This window comes from Heterocephalus glaber, unplaced genomic scaffold (assembly GCF_053883595.1).
Source record: "Heterocephalus glaber isolate CG9 unplaced genomic scaffold, H.glaber_assembly_v1.0 deba00000071, whole genome shotgun sequence".
Classification (NCBI taxonomy): domain Eukaryota; kingdom Metazoa; phylum Chordata; class Mammalia; order Rodentia; family Bathyergidae; genus Heterocephalus; species Heterocephalus glaber.
In genome coordinates this window covers 24,199,673-24,221,624 of record NW_028258137.1, presented here as the reverse complement: position 1 = coordinate 24,221,624, position 21,952 = coordinate 24,199,673, and the positions used below count along the sequence as shown (strand labels likewise).

The 21,952-nt window shown below is 35.6% G+C and overlaps 1 protein-coding gene across 10 annotated transcripts in view; it reads right to left on the bottom strand.

The window, feature by feature from the left end:
* Positions 1-21,952, bottom strand: part of Cdh8 (cadherin 8) — a 382,630-nt gene that overhangs the window by 162,199 nt on the left and 198,479 nt on the right. For all 10 annotated transcript variants that reach the window (XR_015449028.1, XR_015449007.1, XM_087205646.1 and 7 more), the window contains 3 exons: positions 16,068-16,235; positions 11,925-12,112; positions 8,106-8,359 (listed from right to left, as the gene is read on the bottom strand). Coding sequence is in view for 8 of the 10 variants with exons in the window: in XM_087205646.1 (XP_087061772.1) it covers positions 8,106-8,359; positions 11,925-12,112; positions 16,068-16,235 (610 nt within the window). In the remaining 2 variants the exon portion in view is untranslated. The remainder of the gene's footprint in view (positions 1-8,105; positions 8,360-11,924; positions 12,113-16,067; positions 16,236-21,952) is intronic.

The window sequence follows — 21,952 nt, the reverse complement described above, 5'->3', positions numbered from 1 at the left end:
TGTCTGGATACCCCCTTCATTGTCTGTATGATAGTTATGTCCACATTCCCCAAAGCTACCCTAAAGAATGAGCTTTGGCTGGCAGACTCAATATTGAGTGCATGCCATCACCAAGCCTCTTGGGTATTAAGAACTCAGTATGGAGAATTTCAATTTCTATCACATGCAGTTGTATTTCAACATAAAGAATTTATTTGCTAAAAATTTAAAAATTATTTTCAGAAGCTTATCTTAAGGAAGCTTCAGAGGCAGAGTAAAATCTGAGGATACCATAGGAGCCCACTGTTTAAATTACTGTTGGAAGTACAAATTCTTATTAGTCCAGTGTAGGGGTTGACAAGCTTTTTTGCAATGTAAATATTTTAGGTTTGCTGGCCATACTGTTTCTGCTACAACTACTCAATTCTGTACTGTTAAGGCATAAAAGAATGAGGATGATTATCTTGCAATAAAGCTTTATTTTATTATAGAGCTGCAGACCAGATTTGGTCCAGAGGCTGGATCTGTGTAATACAGGGTTTGTATAATACAGCCAGAGTATTCACTAGCATCAGTAGCTCTTCTTTTAGTGGGCCTTTTGGAAAGAACAGAGAGATAGGAAATGTAAACAGTAGTAAACTGATGCACAGTCTGTTAGGATCAAGTACGATATTTGCAATGTTGGATACAGCAGAATCTAAGCACAGGTCAGCACTGGAGCTTAAGTAACTTCCCTATATGAGCATGACAACCTCTGTACTCCAGATCCTCTGCAGAGCAAAATAAGGCTCAGAGATTAAATGCACTGCTTATATAGTCTCCTTCTTAGTGCACTGCACCTTCGCAAATTAACTTACTTGAGAGATCCTAGAGCAAAGAAGCTTGGGCTCAAACTGATCTTGCTACAATATGTCTGTTCCCAATAGTGTTTCTTAGAACACTGGTAGGAAACGCTGCCCTTGGAGAAAAACAGTGTATATCCATTTTTCAAATTTAGCAGGCACACATGCACTTTTAAATTATAAAAAAAATGTTTTGCTAAACATTAGTTTGCAGCCTCTATATGGGAAATTTATAGGGAGATACAATTTCGAGACAACTGCAAGGGAAGATGTTATTTAGAGCCACACATAATGCAATAAACCCCTTAGTTATGAATCAGTTATTATATTTCACTGAACTCCAACTGTTTCTTTCTCAGTGCTTAATTTCATTCTAGCTTTTGTTATTATGCCTAAAGAAACCATTTTAACATTTTCTCACATGTGCTTTGAGAATCAAAAATTCTATCTATAAGTTCTCGGTTTTTTGCCTCTAATTGCTCCTCTGGTTGCTTTAACTGCTTTAATAAATAATATTATCTGTGTTTTCCCAGTCCCGGAATTCTAAAGGAACTGCATCACGTATTATTTATTATTCCTCTAAGGAGAAGGAGAAAAAGTAACACGATTCTACCTAAAGTAGAGAGAGAAAGAAAGAGAGGGAGGATAGAGAAGGGGAGGTGAGGGAAACAGTTTTAAAATGAGAAAAAACAATAAAAACAGTCTGTGTTTCAAATTAATGTCAAGTTCTTTAAAGTATGGGATATTTTCCTTTTACTACTATCAGCTATTTATAGTTGCCTCCATTCAAATTTTATTAGGATACTTCTCTTTTATGGAACCCTAAATATCCATAATCTGATTGTATCATTTTCAGATTGCATCAAAGGCTAGTTAGACTAACCATGGAGCTCCTGGGTTTCTCATATATATTCAACCAATCTCTTTACTATAGAATAAGTTTATGAAGGCAGAAACTGTGTTAAACTTGTACAACTAAATACATTAACTAATATGTAAATGAGTGAATAAAGCAATTGATGCAAATGAACAATTGCCTGTGTGAATATATGACATTGTGAATGAAATAATTGGGTTAGTTGAATTAAATGTAGGAAGTGTTTTTGGAACAGTGTTGAAAAAGTTGGTATTTTTGAATTTGGAAACTACAAAACATTTATCTGGTTAAGAAAGTACAGACACACAATTAATCAAGATTTAATTATTTAAAAGTAGTATGTCTTATGCTAGACCATTCTACACCACTACTGGGAATAAAAAACGGTGAAATTGCTATGAAAAAAAGTATGGATATCTTCAAAAAATAAAAACAGAACTACTATAATATCTAGCAACCTCACTTCTAAATATTTAATCAAAATTGAAGTCAGGAATCTAAAGAGATATTAGCACTCTTGTGTTGATTGCAGCATTATTTATAATAACCAACAAGTGAAATCAACCAAAATATCCACTGATTAATGAGTAGGCAAAGAGAACGTGGTATATAGATACAATGGAATATTATTCACAATGAAAAGAAGAAAAATCTGCAATATGCTCCACTATAGTTAAAACTAAAAGACATTCTGTTATGTTAAAAAAAAAAGTGACTCACAAAAGGACATCTCATGCATGATTTTCCCTCTACATGAAGTAATTAAAATAGTCAAACTCAGAGAATCAGAGTAGAGGCTGGTAGTTGCCAAGGGCTGGAGGGAGGAAGTAGCTGCTAATCAGTAAGTGTAGTTTTTGCTATGCAAAATGATTAAATTCTAGAGATCTCCACAACATTGTGCCTATAGGTAACAAAATGGAACTGTGCATTTAAAATCACTGGAAATCATGATTTTAATGAGTGTTTTCATAAAAAGAGCTCATTAACAACCACCCTGGTAACTGAGATGAATTATGAAAATGCAAGAATACCAGGAGGAAGAAAAACTAGTGCAACCCTCTTGTGTAAAATTAGCACTTACGTTTGAGATCCATTTGAGATCCAAATTAGGACAATAGAACCCTGTAGCCACGGTGATCATGTGTCAACTTCCTAGTTTGCTTGCTAAATGACCATCACACCTATTTTTAATTTAAGCAACTTATGCAATCTTATTCAGGGTGAATCATCTGAAAGAAATTGGAAGCAACTACCTTAAAAACAGTTGTGTGCCATCTCAAAATCATGGAAATAACCAATAAAGACTTGAAATACATTTATTGAGAAGGGGAAAATGGGTCACAGTAGTTTTGTTTTCCCAATTTACATGAAAGCACCAATTTATTTTTAAAACCTACTTTGTGCTAGTAATTTTTACCTTATAAATACTTTGCTGCATATAACAACATTTTAGTGTGTCTATCGTAAAATATGGGCTCAGTAAACATCAGCTGTCATCATCCTACTCCTTATTCAACATTCCATAGCTCAGTGGAGCATGTACAGACACAGAAGCCAATGATAAGAAGTTACTTGGTTTTCAAACCTGCACCCACAGCCGGTTGCAATCTCATCACACACAGGCAACTCATCCTTTTAGAACTTCAACTTCCTTCTCCATTAAACTGAAATCAGACTGAACACTTCCAAGTGTCTTGAGAGAGTGATATACATCAGCATCTCTGCACAATTCCTGATTCATCACATGAATATAGCATGATTTCTCCCTTTATCTCTTTGATCACCATATGGTTTGCAGCCAATAAATAATAACAAACTTGTACAAAGTAGCTAGCCAAATGAGTAAGGGACACCCACTTACACTGTTTAACTCCAAAGACTTGATTTATTTACCTTCTTTCCTATTATGCCTTCTGAATTTGATGAGACTACTTCGAGAATGAAGATGTTTTTCTTTCAATTATAAACATTTCTGCTAAATCACATTAAAGTATACAAACATAGTTGGAATTGCAATGATCTATGTCATCCTGGTAGAGAACAGGCATCATACTGTAAGACAAGTTCAGTACTAAAGTCTGCATCTGGATTGTGTCCTAAAGACCCTTGTAGTCAATGCTCAGATCCTCCCCTATAGCATTTTTTGAGGTAGGGGGAACTTCAGAAAGGTTAGCCCAATGGAAAGAAGTGAGATCATACACAGTTTGCCTTTGAAGGGGATATTGAGACCGAGGACCCTATTGGTCTCTCTTTCTTTGCTTCTAGGCCACCATGAGATGAACAGCCTCCTTAGCCACACCTTCTGTGGGACATACCATGCTGTCATAGGCCTGAAGAAATAGGACCAAGCAACCACGGACTTCAGAACTGTGAGTCAAAATAAACCTTTCTTCTTTTAAGCTTATTATCTTGGGTATTTTGTCATAGTATCGGAAATCTGGCTAACAGATCCAGGTACATACAATTTAACAAATTGGTCCTTCTATCCTCACTTTTCTTCAGCTCTTAAATATGAATAATGACTAACACATCTTAAATAAGAGAAGTGTCAGAGAATGAAATTACTATGTTAGCACAGTCCCTTACATAGTAAGTATTTAGCAGCAACATTTACAATTTTAGCGAGGTAAATAAGGAAAGAATGAAGTGAGTTGTACTCCTCAGGATATAATGTGACAAAAAAATAGATCACTGAGCCTATGGCTAGCCATATTTAGAAGAATCTCTGCTAAAATAAGAACTAAGTTTTTAGTTTGCATATAATATATAAAATTGATGGTGATTTATCTTTCATTAACTTGTAATTTTAAAAGAAATAATATTATTAGCTAAAGTTAATCACCTTATTAACACTGTGAGGAAGATGATATTATCCTATCCCATCTTGAAGAGGAAACTGAATATTGGCGAATTCCAGAGACTGACAATCTGACAGAAAAGCTGTAGTGATGTGATTTGAAATTTATTCTGCTTAAGTTCAAAATATGTCATCTTTTAAATTTTTTATGCAACTTTATATTACTGAGAGACATACAGAATTCCAGAATGCAGTAAATACCTAATTAATGTTCCTGGGAGGGAATGGTAAAGCCATAGATTTTGCTGTAGGTTGCTATCTTTTTGCCCTGAGAAGGGAGTATATGGATATATAGAGACAGATACAGATATAAGGATCAGTATAAGAATTTAAAAATACATGAAATCAGAGATAAGCAATGTGCTCCAAGAAGAACTCTCACAGGAAGTTGACCAACCAACCAATAACTTCACGTTTTAACATAGCAGAGATGCCACAATAAATGCCCATTTCTTGCTGAATGACCAGGCACATATTATCCTAAAAGATGGATACACTGCTGTCAGCATATAAAATACAATAGTCCTAAAGAAAAAATAATGCATAGCTATCTGCTACTCTCTAATTCCCTGAATATCCAAGTCCTCTTGTTCTCTTTAAAAAGGATAAATAGCTCTAAATCTGTCTACTAGACTCATAAGTAACTATGCATTGCCCTGGCTAGTCAGGAAATTTAATTTTCTACTCAAATTAACCAGTTGTGTGTAGACAGAGGAAAGCTGCTCTCCATAACCCAGCTGGCAGGGGCAGGGACTGTAGAAACGCAGAACAGATGCAGAAAATTGCAGCTGGTGATTCTTACACTTTCATTTCATGGAGCCAATTTACCTCCTCTCAGGCCTGTGTGGGGCCCACATTCTGACTGACACATCAAAGCGCACGGTAAATGCTTTGAAATAGGACTCATCCCTTCTCTGGATGGGACCAGAGAAGCCCAGAAACTAACACTTACCTGACATCTATCAGAAGCACAGATATGTCTGTGTCATCGAATAGCACTTTATCTGTCCATCTCTTCTTGGTAGCAGGGCCTCAAATCACCTTTAACTTGCCTACAAATGAAATGCTTTTTAAGCTGGACAGGTGTGCCTGAGCAGCTTCTAGAGGCATCTAGCACATAAATTTCCAAACGGTGTCAATAGTAGGAACAGTAATAGCAATCAATGTCAATAACAATTACTTCTTGATTCTGAACTAGAATTATTACCAGTAAATCTCCATTTGCCCATCAGTAGAAACAATAGATTATATCATGTGAAAATATATAGGGAACTTATGGGCCTGGATTTAAACCCAACTCTGTTAATTCAAGTTTACTTTCACTGTAGAAAGAAAAGTGGCTCAGACCTTAGCGCCAGCTGATTAAGAACATATCTCCTGGGCAGGGCACTCAGCTCAGTGGCACAGCTCCTACCTCGCAAGTGCAAGGTCCTGAGTTTGATTCGTGGTACCAAAAAAAAAACATATCTCCTTACAGCAAGTCTGTTCCCACTAGTGCCATGGATACCATGTTTGGGGTGTATCACAATACTGTCTTGATATCTGAACCCCTGTTATTCCTCGGGGCTCTGGGCTTGGCACACTCCTGAGCTCTTATGTGCTCCTTGCTGTCCACAGTAAAAACCTTGCCAAATCAAAGGCTGAAACTAGCCTGGTGACTTGCCTTTCAGTTGAACCAATCTTTTTTACTCCCTTCACATACTGTGTCAGGCTTAAAGATGCAAAGAAAGTGACAATTTTTCCTTTGTCCATTTCTTTCACTTGATCTTAGCCAAAAGGCTGAGAAGCAATTTTCTGCATTTCTTTTAAAAAATGGAGGTACATGAAAATAAGACCATTGATTTATTCACCAAAAATTATTGCCCCTATTTATATAATTCCAGCACAATAATTGCTAAATAATAATTCCAGAATAAAGCCATTGTGCTCTATAGTCCAAAAAAAATGGATTCCTATATAATTTTTTTTGTTTGGCTATTTCCTGCAGTTGCAAATTAACATCTAACTTTTTGATAGATATAATTGTTTTAGCCGAAACTGACGGATACTCTCTATGTCTGTGTTTTGTTGAATTCCTTTAAACTTAAAATGGCCAATGCATGATTCCTCAAATTCTCAGTTGGAGTGGTATTTTCTTAGCAGTTTCACTCCTGTAGAAAACTTTCTTTGTATACTTATGGGATGCACTCTTATTTATCAACCTAAATTTAGAAATAGATGTGTTAAAAAACTTCTCCTGATTTGAAAATAATTCCTCTTTGTCCAAACTCAAGTTATTTAAGGCACTATTTTTCAGGGTTTTTCTCTTCAGCCTCACAGTTTTAGCACCCTTGTGAGTAATAGGAATGTAATACATTTTTTTAAAAGCAAATAAATAAAACCTCCAGAAAACTCACTTGTCTAGAGTTTCCCTGAATAAAGTAATTGGAGGGATGTCTTCCCTAGATATGTGAGACTTGGAAATTGAAAGTGTTCAGTGTGAGCTGACATCTAATGCATAGATTAACTGGACAGTTCTTTAAAATTATATTCTTCCATCCACTTTATTCTCTCTCCCTCTCTCCCCCTCCCTCCCCCCTTCCCACTCTTTGTCCCTTGCTCCCTTGTTCCTCTCCTCCCTTCTCCTCTTCTCCCTTCTCTCCTTTCCTCCCCTCTGCAACAAATATTTTTAAGACAATATTTGAAATCCGCATTGAAACACATCATTAGCCAATGCTTCACCCTTGGAGACCAGCATACAAGTTATAGATTTTCAGTGTGCCTTTGGAAGAAATCTATTTAGCTTGAGCACCTGTATTGTCATTTGGGTGACTGGCATAAAAGAAAAGATGTATACAGATTAACAAGGAAAAATAAAGCAGAATTAAAACTCGTTTCCAGACAAGGCAGAAAAACTTTAATAAAGGATTATTTCTCATCCTGGGAAAAAATTCAGAGCAAAGAAAGTATAAACAAAAGGCATTTTTAAAATGACAGAGAAAGATTTTTGTTTGAAATGCACCAAACCAGATCTGCTGACCTATCACAAATGTCCACGAACTGTGAAGAAGATAACTTCAAAGCCAAACACCAAACACAAAAATAAGATAGGAACCTCTTAATGCCTTGACACAGTGGTCTCATGCCTCTAAATTCTAATATATAATTCACTGTAGCTGTCAAAGGATACAGAAGACAAACTAGCAATGCTTTTCCAATACTAAAAAAATAATAAAGCAAAAACATAAAAGATCCACACAAATGTGTTGCAAAACACTTGCAATTATGCAGTCATTGAGCTCTCCAAGAGCCACAATAACTTGTTTTATCTTGATGTTTCTTGCTGCAGGCATTTTGTATAGCTGTTAGTAGGCATACATACACATGTGCAAACACACACACAGAGGCACAGATACACACACACACACACACGCTGTATGTTTTAGCCAAAATGCCTACATATTGTAGGCATAGTCCCAAAGGCAGAGTCTCAGAATGGGTACATAATTACATTTTGTACTGATTTACTTGCTATTTAGAGTATCTAGGATTTTATTTCAAAGAGAAATACCTTATAGGACTAGCAGTGATGTCAGGATCACGAGCAGTCACTTGCCCAATGACAGAGTTCAGAGCAGCATTTTCATGAACTTCAAGAAGGTAAGTTGGTGAAGAGAAGACAGGAGGCTCATCAGCATCTTCAACAACAATTTTTACTGTTGCTGTATCTTTAAAGGGTCCCCTGCTGCTGAAACGTGGGTCAGTGTGGACATTGGCTGCCTCTAATTTCAACGTATAGGATTTTTTGGTCTCAAAGTCCAGAGGCTGTTAAGAAATGACAAAGATGAATGCTTTTCACTAATGACCACAGCAGCAAGAACAAATGAGTATAATGCTGATGGATGAAAGTTATGTGCATTTAAGCCCATTTGTGAGTCTTAATGAGATCGCTCTCCATTCCCTTGGATTCTACCTGTGAATTTTACAGGCATTTACTGATATCTGTTTATCATAGAAGCTCAGTGAATCTAATCTCCTATTGTTTTGTTTTGTTTTGCTCACTTCACTTGAAATTCACAATATATTCACAGTCATGAATTGTGCCATCAAAATTTCACTTCAGAGTCATCATAAAATTTTACTAGTGATGATATGACCTGCATACTAATCAGCCAGTTAATCGGGTCTCTGCTGGTAGCAGCTAAGGCAGCATCGAACACAATCTCTATCTGAGAAAAATATTTTATCATTCCTGCAACAGTGTGTGAAATGTAAAGAACTAGAAATAATCATTGTTTAGTCCAAGGAGACATTATAAAGCATAATTTAGCACTAATCCAACAAAGAGTGTTTTCTTATTTCATTTCCAAAGCACTGCTATTCTACTGATCATGTGGCTAAAATGAGGCTTATTATTTTTTAGAGCATTCTTAGAAGTTCTCTATTGTAAGTTCCAAGCTATGACAGAGGTGGGCATATAAAGAAAGATGTATGCAGACACAAATGTGCATGTGTTTATATTTAGAAGAAGGAAGAGTAAGAGCAGTATAAATACCTGAAACTAGAACTGACTGTGCACCCTCCATCTATTTAAAAAACCTGAAATTACATCATTGCACCATTACTGACAATATTTTTGACATATTAATATTTCCTTTTCAGCCCAAGAGACTTTAGTCAGTGACCTATGCAAACATCTCTAGGTTGAGTAACATAGTCCCTTTATTTATTTATTTATTTATTTATTGGTACTGGAGATCGAACTCGGGACCTTGAGCTTGCAAGACAGGCGCCAAAACCACTGAGCTAAATCCCCAGCCCAGTCCCTTTAAATATCCAGAAGCCCATCTGCACCAGAACACTTATAGGCCAATTCTTGGCAACATATAATAATCCAGATTTCAAGAATGCAAGTCTGTCAAGATTCAAGGCAATAGTTTATGTCTGCATTACAATTTCTCATAAGAAACACAGCTTTCAATCTGCAATGCAGATTTTTAAAAAATAAGAAGCTGGAACACAAGCTAGCATCAGTGAAGTCTTTCAAAACTCTTGTGCAAGCTTAAATATTTTGTGTTGATTTCTAATCTGAATTCACATCGAATGGGACTTAGTTTTGCTCTTAATATTTTCTAGTAAACAATGCAAATAGTCACTTCCCTGTTGATTCTGAAATTGCTAGGCACATGTATATACTCATGAATAGATGATTCAACATCAGCATATTCATAATTTTCCAATCACCCCTATTGTAACTAAGTTTTGCAATTTTAGGTAAGTTTTGTAATTTTAGGTTCTTTTCAAAAACTGTTCAGTATAATAGATCACATTTCATATAATACTGTTCATATAATAGATTACATTTAATTATTTTCTTTCATTTTTAATTGACAAATAATACCTGTGTACATATTGGAGTAAGATATGATAGATAAATGTATACATTATAGAAAAATTCACCAAAGATAGTTAATATATTCACCACTTCACCAACCTGTTTATTAGGAGGAAGGGGAATATTTAATATATTATAGTAATTTTGAAATATATAAAACATTATTATTAATAGCCATCAGCTGCACAATAGTTGAATCTCACTGTGGCTTTGGACAATTTGATCAGCATTTTCCCTTCTCCATGTCTCCTCCTTTCCCAACCCTCAGTTTCTGGTACTGCCCCAGGCCTTTCCTCAGGATTGTTCCAGATATTCGTTTCTACAGTCCATCACATAAGGAAGCTGAGGCACCTGTCTCTACTTGAAACTAAACGTGAGTACCCTCTGTACCTTCTTCCTTGATTGGCTTCAGTAAAACTCCAAGCCAGACAGCTCCTGGTGCAATCAAGGTGTTCTAGTAAATATTTAGCTCAACATAAGGACAATATATTCAAACACAGTCTAGTGTCTTTAGGTTTGATTCAGACAAAACAGATAGCCCATGGAGTGTAGAAATGTGACTTCTTACATACTGTTCTCTAGAGAAAAATACATGTACATATTTCTTAGTGTCAACATACATGGTCTATGAGTTTATGCTTCCAAGTTTATGAATAACAGTGAATTTAAAAACTCAAAACAGCTTAGTGTTTCAATTTGTAAAAGCATCTGATGGCAACAAAGGATAAAAGTTAATAACAATGAAGAAATAATTCGAATTCATTAGCCAATGAAAATGTGACTGGGTTATTCAATAATTGACTCAAGTATAATTATACTGTTCCCCGTTTCATATCTGAGTTTTCAGTATTTGCAGCTCTTAATTCCAAACACAAACCAGTATCCATCCTGGTATGATGATAATGGTGGTAAAGAGAGTGAAAATAAATGCAGCCATTTTTTCTTACACTTGATTTTTAACATTATACTTAAACAATGATATATCCAGAAAATTTCTGGCTTCCATGCTTGATACTTCTTTAGTGAGGAATTTTAAGAGGAAGGATACTGAAATTAGGTGTTTGTACAGCATGGTCGACTAACATAGTAAGCTCAAAATCATACCAATTTAATGCTGATCCAGAAAAAGGCAAAAATTATTGTCTCTCTCGATAGTATCTTCCACCATCCATCTTATTCAAAAAGAAGCAAATCTATTTTAAAATTAATCTGAAGAACAATATTTAAAAATAATCATAATGGAGATAAGAGAGTATTTTTCCTCACAAATACTTTATGCATATAAAACAATGAATTGTTTTACACAATTTTGGGGGAGGTAAGTTTTATAATGAGAAATACAATTAGAAAATGTATAACATTTTTCACATCAAGCACAAGAAAGCAAGTTGCTGGGAAAAGCAATCTCAAATTGACTATGCTATTTATGCTATTTATAGAGATGGTTCTGTCCCAAATGGTAGTCACACACCAAAAGCAAGGCAGCCAGAGAGCAGAAATGGAAGAGTTATATAGGGAAAGACTAAAAGCTTTTGAACTCTTCACCTCGTGGGGCAACTGAGACTTTTCCCACTGAGAATCCTCTCACTTTGTGCCTTAGAATATTTTCTTCAAATAATAGTAATTGACCATCAATTTTGATCTTTCGTTGGTTGAGGGTTGCCTGCAGGGAATTAACTTTCTCATAGCTGGAATATCCTATACAAAGACCAAGTAAATTCATGTGGCTTAGAAAATATCATCAAGGCATAGGTAAGGAAGGAAATATACCAAGTAAGATGAGAGGGCAGGAGGACCACCATGAAAACTGTTTACCAGTGCTTTAGCTGAAATGTAAAACATTGCCCCAGTGTATTGTAGGTCCTAAAATGGATCTAGTTCTCTTGTCTCACAAATAAACAAAATGGTTTTCACCTATAAGATGCTGACAATCTACTCAACTCGAACTGTTTCATAGAAATGTTTTGAAGATGAACCAAATTGTCCTTTGCTTACCTTTCTTAGTCTTATGATGCCATCCTGGGCCTGGGCATCAGAAGTGATTTCAAAGAGTGCTGTTCCATCTCCATCAATGATGTCATATGATGACTGAGCATTTTCACCAATATCCTGGTCATTGGCCTTGACCCTTCCTATTGCAGTACCAAGAATCACATCTTCTGGTACTGAGAAGTGATACAGACCTTAGAAAAGAGTAGAAACACTGAGCATTGAACACAATCTAATTCAGTAATTCATTTAGCAAATATATGTTGGCCAACTCCTTTGTACCAGACATTCCTGTAGATGCTACCGAGGCAGTGATGTAAGAGACAAAAATATTCCCTTTCCTTTGTGAACTGCACTGCATCTAAAATAAATCATACACAAACGTTTCCCAGAAGTACTGAACTTTCTTGCAGACTTTTCTAAGATATGAAACTTATTCAACCATATGTTTATCAAGTATAAATTTGGAACAGCTATATCAGAATATTACTATGTATATGTGAATGTTCTTTCCAATTTGCTGTATAATCACACTGACTGCCCGTGGGGATATTCATTGTTGCCCAACATAAAATAGTAAGCTAATTTCAGCACAGAAAGATGCAATGTGTAACACACTGAAAGTCACTTTTGAACTTACTTTTATATTTACAGACTTGTAGACCATTTTTGACAAAATCCAATTACTAAACTTCTGCTGTGCCCTGCAGCAAGCTGCTCAGACACATGAAACACTCCTCTTGTTACTAAAGTCTTCATTGCTCTGAAGACTAAAATCCTACCTTCAAAACTCCCGAGGCAAAATACAATTACAGTGTATTTTTGTTCTCCTATGGGGACAGTAGAACATATCTAATTAGTGGCATTGGTCCTATTTTCATCCAAATCACTTTCATTGTGATATTGTTGCCACTCAGATTCACTGGTATAGTGGAAGTAGGTGGTGCTCCAAGCATTGATCAGGGATCTGGCCATTACGATTTTAGTGCTCACCTACCCTGTGACTGACAACTCCTGCATATCTTTGCCTGAAGGTTTTACCTGGTCTTCAGATTCCATTTTGCCCATGGCTTGTCAAGTTAGACTTATCAGAGTATTAATGTCCCAACAGAAACAAAGCTCAAAGACTAATGGGAGTTAGTATATAAAATCATAGGCTCCTCTCTTTTCTAGTCGAGTAACTGAGTTATTTATTTTCTTTTATTTCTTTCCAATAGTCTAGAATTTCCAGTCATTTCCAGTGGTAACTCCTTCAATCATGAATGCATTTTTTGGATCTCTATCTTTCATTCTTTCACTGCTGTTTCTTGGAACTAACTGCTAGTTAAGTTACTTGAAATCAAATTATTGCCCAGTTCCTGTTTTTGGTAAACCCAAACTCAGACAGCCAGGAAGTTTTAGTTCCCTTGAAACCACCACAAGGGAAAAATAAACATTCAGTGAAGTGTAAGACCAAAAGGAAAAATTAAATCTGGAGAACATCACCTAATTCTATTTGAACTCAATCACTAAATCTCTTCTATAAACCAAAGCTCATTTTACTGAAAGCAACAAAATTGGTTTACTTGATGAGTAAAGTTTCTTCAAGCACTAATACTTTTTGACTTAATGATGAAATAAAAGTATCTCTTGGAATCATGAAGTTTTGGAGCTGAGGAACAAAAAAAATCAAAGTAGTTTTTAACCATAAGGTAGGCATTAAAAATTATCATGTGGAGCCTAAGTTTCCCAGTTCTCTCATAATTAGTTTAATGATTCCATTTCCTTCAAACTTTATATTCCAAGTAAGGTTGTAGATGATCATTTTAGGTATTCTTATTAAGTAAATAATCCATCAAGAGGCATCACCTTGCTGCCAGTCCTACATTGGGGAGTCTTGTGAATCCAAGAAAATGGATTATGCCTTTATTCATTGCTATCCTGAAATTCTCATCATTGCTATCTGTGTGATCATAGTTAATAGTTATTACTTCTAAGAAAGGGAATGCTTTTGAAACTCATCTGCAACTGCTGAATTGAAGTAATCGTTTTCCGAGAAAGAAAAGTCACATATTACAGTATTAACTATAATGGCAGCTGCAAAAGAAAGGACTGGGGGGATAGGATAGGAAAAATGGTGATTTCCATTTAAATTATTTTGTTTCAAGGGATTGCATTTCAGTTTATGAATGGCTAGATATAAAAGTTCTGAAATTTTTATTAAAATATATATCTACTCTATTCTTTTACCCCTGAAATTTCTGCAGATAAATTCTCAAAGGTATGTCAAATGTGACTTTTTCAAGCTTCATCTCTTCCTCTTTCTTCCCACTTCTCTTTCCTCTCTCTTTTCAACGAATGGTTTTCCTACCCCAGGAAAAATTACCAGGTGGCATTTAATGTTTAATATCAGAACTACAATAACCTAGCTTCCTCAACTGCAAATACAATCAATCCTCAGACTTTTGCCATTATTAACTCTATATATTTATCACATTTATAGTTTGTTACACTTCCACTGCTACATTTTTGCTTACCAAAGTTACCAACACCTTTTAAATGCATGTTTATAAATATATGTTTAACTGGGTACAACATGGAGAAGACACTAGAAGACCAAATTTCCTTTTTTTCTGACTTCTCTAGATCCAACTTATCATTTCAACTACAACCTAAAATCTCTAATGACTTCCAGGTGATCTTAGACTAAAGATCATGGTACTTAAAATGACCTACAAATGTAAGTCTAGAACTGCTAATTCCTCACTATTTTATCTGTCTAGCCTCTTGTTGTAACATTACCTCCTTGGTTTTCTGTTCTCCAGCTTCAGTGAAATTTTTTCCCATTCCCATACAAGTTGATACACCACCATCCATGGGGCTTTTGTATTGGATGTATTTAAAGTGTACAACGTGGTTCTTTGATACATAAAATCATCACCTTATTTTCCATACAGCATTTTTTTTGTTTATTTTTTGTTTTTGTTTTTGTTTTGGTACTGGGTATCAAGCTTGAGACCTTGCACTTTCGAGGCAGGCACCGGAACCACTGAGCTAAATCCCCAACCCATACCACATTTTTTTGTCAAGAAACAGAAACAAACGAAGGGTTCACTGAGAGAAAACTGGATAAAGAAGCAGAAGAAGCAGTGGGGCATATGTACAATGGAAATGACCCAGCTTTAAAAAAGAAGGTGATCTCGTAATTTATGACAACATGCCTGATCCTAGAGGACAGCATGGTAAATCAAATAAGCCAGACAGAAAAAGAAGAATAAGAAGAATACTGTCCAATCTCACTTATATGTGTAATCATATATATATATATATATATACACACACACACACACACACACACACACACACATACACACACACACACACAGGGCTTACAAACATCCACCCCCCCCCTTTTTCTTTTACAAACATCCCTTTTAATGACAATATCCTCTCCTGGTGTTCCTCTCTTGATATCATCTTCTTCCAGCTAATCTTATTCACTCTTTGTATCTCAATGCAAATGTTCTCATGTCAGAAAGGCATTGCAGAATCATGGCTCAATGTCACGTTACTTGGAAAGAAGCTCAGAAGAAAAGTGTCTTATAAGCATATACGAAAGTTGGCAAAAAATGATCGCCTCTCTGACTCACTGAGGTGGCTGCCTCGGGAAAGCTACTGAGGTTTCCAAGATAGAGCAATGCCTCAGCAAGAAAGAGTGGAAGTCACTGATTCCTGATGTCCCTCCCAGCTACAGGAGGTGGGGTTTATGGTTTGCAGCAATTCCACTGTGTTTGCTTTCCCTACCCAGACACTGGGGATTTGGTTTCTTCTATACAACAACAGGATTAATAATGAATCAATATCTGAGCTAGGTTTTCATTATTTTCTTAAGCTTATTCAAATTCTGTTATTACTATCCACTTGATATTTGGAATTCCATTCAACTTCATTGTAATCTGTAAAACTGGGATATATTTAGTAGATAGGATAATTGGTCATACATATATATACATAAATATTAATAAAATATATAAAATATTATATATAGCTATACCTTATAAATATACACTCAATGTTTACTATCAGTTTGGGGGATGCCACTGAAAATTATACCATAAATTCATATGAAAATATACTCAGATTCTCATCCAGTGCAGGAAACCCACTTACTCTGTGCAAACTTTGGAGGGTTGTCGTTAACGTCACTAAGAGTCACTGTGAGGGTTGTGGTCCCAGAGAGGCCACCAGAGTGCCCACCCATATCTTTGGCTTGAATAACAACAAGGTATTCTTCCTTGGCTTCTCTGTCCATGTTGGGAAGGGCAGTTTTTATAATAGCTGCAGGAGAAAAACGGAAAAATGACTTTCAGGCACTGAGCTCATTTAGCAATGAACATGTAAGTCTCAGATAGACACATTCATGGACACATACACAAACTTGTGTTCATATCATACATCAGGTTTACACTCAGATAATTTTCCATTTTCTGTTGGGATTTAACTGGTTTGTATCTCTGACCATAATACTGAGAAAGCTTGTAGTCACAGACTTATGAATAACTTGAAAAAGTACATTTTATAATGCATAAAACAGAACTTGCAACAATGTATACTAGAAAGTAAACTGCCTACCAACTTAATGTATAAATCATAACATAGCCACTTTCACCCAGGAAAACCCTGGAAGTGAAAGAATCCTACAATTTATCACACACCCCAACTTCTCTAAAATATGAGTAAATAGACAAATAGCTTGAAGGCTCTAAGGTCAATGATAAATTATTCTGAAGCTCACAAATACATTAGAAAGATGAAGAAATAAATGCATCATTAGAATCAACTCAGATGGGTAAAAGGTAAACAAGAACTAATATAGTCAAGCATCTAAATCCTAAGGTACTGTTTAATTACATTTACATTTTAATGATTCAGTTACATCTCTAGCATAAAAGTGACAAATATTTAGAAAAATGAGAAGATATATAAAAGAGAAAAGCACATGAAACAAAAAAATCACAAAAGTAAAATGAGCAATTCTAAAATTTTAGTGTTGTTTCTTCTGACTTATTTTTAGTTTTATATGTGTTTCATAATAACTTAATATTTTATGAAATTCAAAATTTGCTTACATACTTCTGAAGTTACATTTAAAATATTTATTTGTTTTCTCCCTATACTTCCACCTTTTGTCTTAGACAAATATCTCTGACATTTTGCTATGTATAATTCTACAGCCATTACATGTGCATGCATATAAAGGCGCATATGTGCATATAAACACTTAACCACAAATCTGAACATGACATAAGAATTTTCTAAAACTTATATTTTTGAGAACCTCTCTTCCCAGTACAAAATGGTTCATCTTATTACTTCTTATAGCCTCATAATTTTTCATCATTTGAATGTACTATAAGTAGTTCAGGGTTTCCAGTGTAATGGGTATTCCAGGTATTTCATTTCTTCCCATTTCAAACACCTAACAGCCATATTATTATTTTGATCTATACTTCTCTACATCTTACATTTTAATTTAACTTAGCATCAAGGTGTCCTCAACACTCTTAGAGCCATAATAAAAATTATTATGGCTATCCTAAAATATCCTTATTGAATAGATATATATTCCATCTTTGGTTCAACAGATAGAAAACTGTCCAGATTAAAGATAATTGTCTCTTCTCACTTCTAACCCCAGAAATACTGCAAATGTTTAATTTGAGTTGAGGCTGAGGCATTCTCTTAATCAGTTATGAAGTTGGAATCCTCTTTTTTTCTTTTTTCACTCATATATTCTAATTAAATCATCATCTGTAAAAGGTTTTCAAGGGGTTCAAGTAGCCAAATTATCTGAGTAGCAACCAAGGTACAAGAGTGGCCAGGAAAATCTAATCCTCGGTGTACTCTTACCACTTTATTAGACACTGACATCACTTACATATTAGGGCTTCCCATTCAGGGAGCATTCAATTGGATAATCCTGCTTATTGGGAAACATTTTGAGTATTATAATAATATATTTAAATACAATTATTTGTTTTAGGATATGAGCATATCATATTATAACAAAGAGATCATACCTGTATAGTTAAAATAAAAACAGGAAAATGACAAAAACAGAAATATAGCAATCATTTGGATTTGGATGTCTGTAAGGCCTGGTTTAGGGGAAAATAGATGAGAAAACTACAGTTATAATGACACTAAAACCTCCTCACTGAAAATCTGAGATGCCGAGTGAGCTAATCTGCTGGGGAAATGTATTTTCACAACACAGTATTTTTATTATGGGGCCAATTTTTATCAAGAAATATTAGAAAATTTTCTTACTCTCATCATATTTTACAGGAATGGTTGTAAAGTTTAGGTGCCTCTATAGTCTAAGGTCATTACCAATTAAAGTCATTGATTGGACTTTGGGATTTGACCAGAGAGCTTCTAATGATCACAGGAAAATGCTGTAAATTCCTAAGGTAAGCAGCAATATATTTCAAGATATTTCATGAGGTCAGGTTTATAAGCGAGACCTCTCTCAGATTATTTGAGTGGAGGGATTTCTATAAATTCCTTATGGTCAAAACAAATTCAAATAGGTTCACAGCATTTTTACATTTTGTGAGTGTGGAATTTTTTTAATCAATTCATGTTAGAAACACAGCATGTTGAGGTTAGTTTTGGAAAATTGGCGTATGAATTCAACAAATGTTGGTCCTTTTCAAGCCCAGTACTCCGTTTTCTCCCTTTTCACCTCTTTCCCCTTGATCCTTCTCCCATCTCCAGAAGTCTCCCTTCTTCTTGTCATCTCTTCTCTATTTTAGAAAATGAAATTAAAAAAAAAAAATCCTCAACTGTGATGTCTCTCAGACATTTGAAATTAAAATAATTTTGTGACTCAGTTTAAAATAGCATAGCTGGGTTAGTGTCAGTGAGTTATATCAGAAAATGAGTGAAACATTGCAGTACAAGCATATCAAATAGAATAAGAAATGTTCCAAGGGTCTCTACTAATTAGAGAATTTATTATGCCTTCCAACACTGAAATGCACAGTTTCTTAAGATACATCTGTATTGACAAGTTTGATTCCCCTTGTGAATGTTCCCTCATAATTAAAGGAAGTATTTTGATTCCTTGTCGTTATTTTCATACTTTATATCTTTGGTATCATTTTAAAAATTGTGAAACCCATCAGGACGCAACACTCCACCCTGTAAAATGAAGATAATAGCTATCATCCCATGGTAGGTATACTAAAGTTATGTAAGATAACTTATTCAAAGTTATTGGCATGTAGAAGTTACCTGAAAATGATATTCCCCTTCTCCCTTCTCTTTCCCTTACCAGTTGATTGAATTCTTAGAGAGATGGTGGTTGGAGTGCTGAGTATTCTCCAATTGTTCCTTCAGATCCATTGTCTGCCCTCTCCACTTATTCTTTGGATGAAAGAGGGATCTTAATGTAGTTTTTCAATTAATTCTTTTGCTTTCTAACTCTTTGATGGGCTCCACCAATACCGATTACCCTAGGAGACTGTAGGAGTGGAGCAGGATGAGGTTTCAGACTCCCCAACATTCTTCATTCTATGTTTGTCCTTCCCATATCAGACTCATTATTAAGGGACATTGGTTATAGCACATCTCTGCCTAGCATCCAGTAATTTCCCCAGTCCCTTGTTCTTTTGGGCCCAGGAGTGATGATGGTACTTTACTCATTAGTTTGGGGGAGCTTTGTTAATGGAGTCTCTGACCTAGGTCATACTTTTGCCATTAGCTCCTTTCTTAAACTCTCTTCAGTCATTCCATTTCTGGCAAGACTCTAGTCTAGCCAGCATACTGGTGCTTTAGCTAAATTCTCAAAATGTGGCCAGCATGTTGTGACACAGACCTCTGGCTCAAAAGTGTGTCAATGTGACAAGGTGTGGTGCAGAGGCTACCTCCACGAGAGGCAGGGCTGGTGTGTGTTCCTTACCTGTAAAATGAGAACAATGCCTACTCAATTAAAGGAGTCCTTCAGGATGACCCAGGTGGGAAGCTGTATAACCAAGAGCCTTTGCTCTTTCTCTTCTCTAACCTCAGGAGTAGGTTTCCTGATTTCTCAAGTGGGGAGTCTCTCCAAGTTTCTTCAGGACAAGCAGCCTGCTTAATTGGCTTCAGTTCAAGCTGTGTAATGAGCAGTGCTTGCTTTGCCTGAGCCCACTGTCTCTCGTCTCAACCCCACAGCTAGCAGCAACTCATTAGGAAAAAAAAAAAAGACAAAATTTCAGGAACTTTTTTTCAGCTACCTTGTGGCTATAATGGGAATATAGGAGAAACCACAACTGCCTTTGATCTTCCCGTTTTTCTCTTTGTATTGAGTCTTAGCTAAACATGTTACTTGACATTTTCATTCCTATTAAAAGGCAGGTCATTTCACTTCCATAGATATTGCAGGACATTGATAAACTCCTAAACTAGAAGATTAAAATAGCCTGAAAAGCCTCTTCTATGTCTTTCTTCCTGTCTTGGCTCACATACTTTCTAACACATTAGTAGTTTTAGGCTGTTTGTAGGCAAGAGAGAGATCTTCCTTATTTTTAAAAATCATTGTTTGTTATTTAATACTGCCTAACACAGTGTACAGAATATAGTAATTAGGGCAGGCTTTTTCCCTCTTGGATTTGAGAAGTCAAAAAGTTTGGCCTATGGATACTAAAATGTGACATAAATCCTCAATTAAATAGTATTCCTTATCCATTTCCAACTTTGATTTTAAACAAATAGGAGATTCCTACCATCTTTCTGCTTAATAAACTAATTTAAAACACTTTTTGATGGCTCTAAATTTCATAGCTTTCCACTACTCAAGACACGGAGTGTGTCCCTCTTTTTCATAGCAGTGGTCAAGTAACAGTAATGTGCATGACCCCTACCTGTTTAGAGTAACACATTCTCAGTGCCCAGCAACATGTTGAGAACCTTATGTATATTTAATCTTCTATTACACCAGCTTGTTAACAAGTTAAGGTTTTTAATATTTCAACAAGTTAGAAATTTTTTTCTTGGGAAGTTAATAAAATTCCTTGTAGATGTTTGCTAAATTCACAATAAGGAAAATCAATGTAAATTACTTTTTAATTCATAAAAATTCCAGGATAAGTTTGAGTTGATACAATTAAAATATCTTGTTACACCTAGTGTCTCTGATTTTCATAAATTTCCAACTCATTTACAGTTGTATATTTTGGATGTGGACACTTCTATAACTATCTAGTTGCAGAGCTCTTCCTTGATTTTCCTTGAAAACGAAGGACTCTAATACTTTGTAATTTTGAGAAATTTAAACCACAACTGGTGTTCACGGAGAGACCCTGCAGGGCTCTCAGAAGCACTGACTGCTTAGTGGATTCAGATAAGGGAATGAAACTATTCATCTTTGAAAGAGTTTCCCTGGCACTTTGTTTTGAAAATCTAATCTAATGAGATAATTAATGAGAACACGCCATTCGCCATGAATTTAATTCAGTGGAGATTCAAACTTCACTCTGGAGACCAGAGGTAGGAAGCTGAGGGAATGGAAGTGGCCACTGACAGGAAGATTAAGAAGTGACAAAGTCAGCTTCTTGCTCTGAAACCAGCATCCGTTACCTTGCTGTGAATTGACTGGTATGCTTGATTCTCTGGTATTTAAAAGTTTCGTCTTTATCCAATCAAGTAGAGATTTCCCTAGTGCAAAAGTTTAAGAATATGAATGGTAGACTGGCCTAAATGCTCCCTAATGCTACACAGCTGTTCCTGATGTCTCATCATGCGGGGAGTACTTCTGATTAGAATAAAGTTTCCCGTCATCTCAAAAATTTAAAACTTATGTGTTTTTTTCCTCCCTATTGTCTTGGGCATTATCATTTGAGAAGCATTTTGTATCCATCATGAAGACTTCTTTTTATAATTTCTGTGCTATCACCAGATTGAGAGGCTTCAAGAGAAAGGCAAGGAGATGCTGATTAACTCTTTTGTCATTTTGAAGGCTGATTACTGTAATTCACTCATCGCGGGTCTCCCAGATTGTGCTGTTCAGAGAT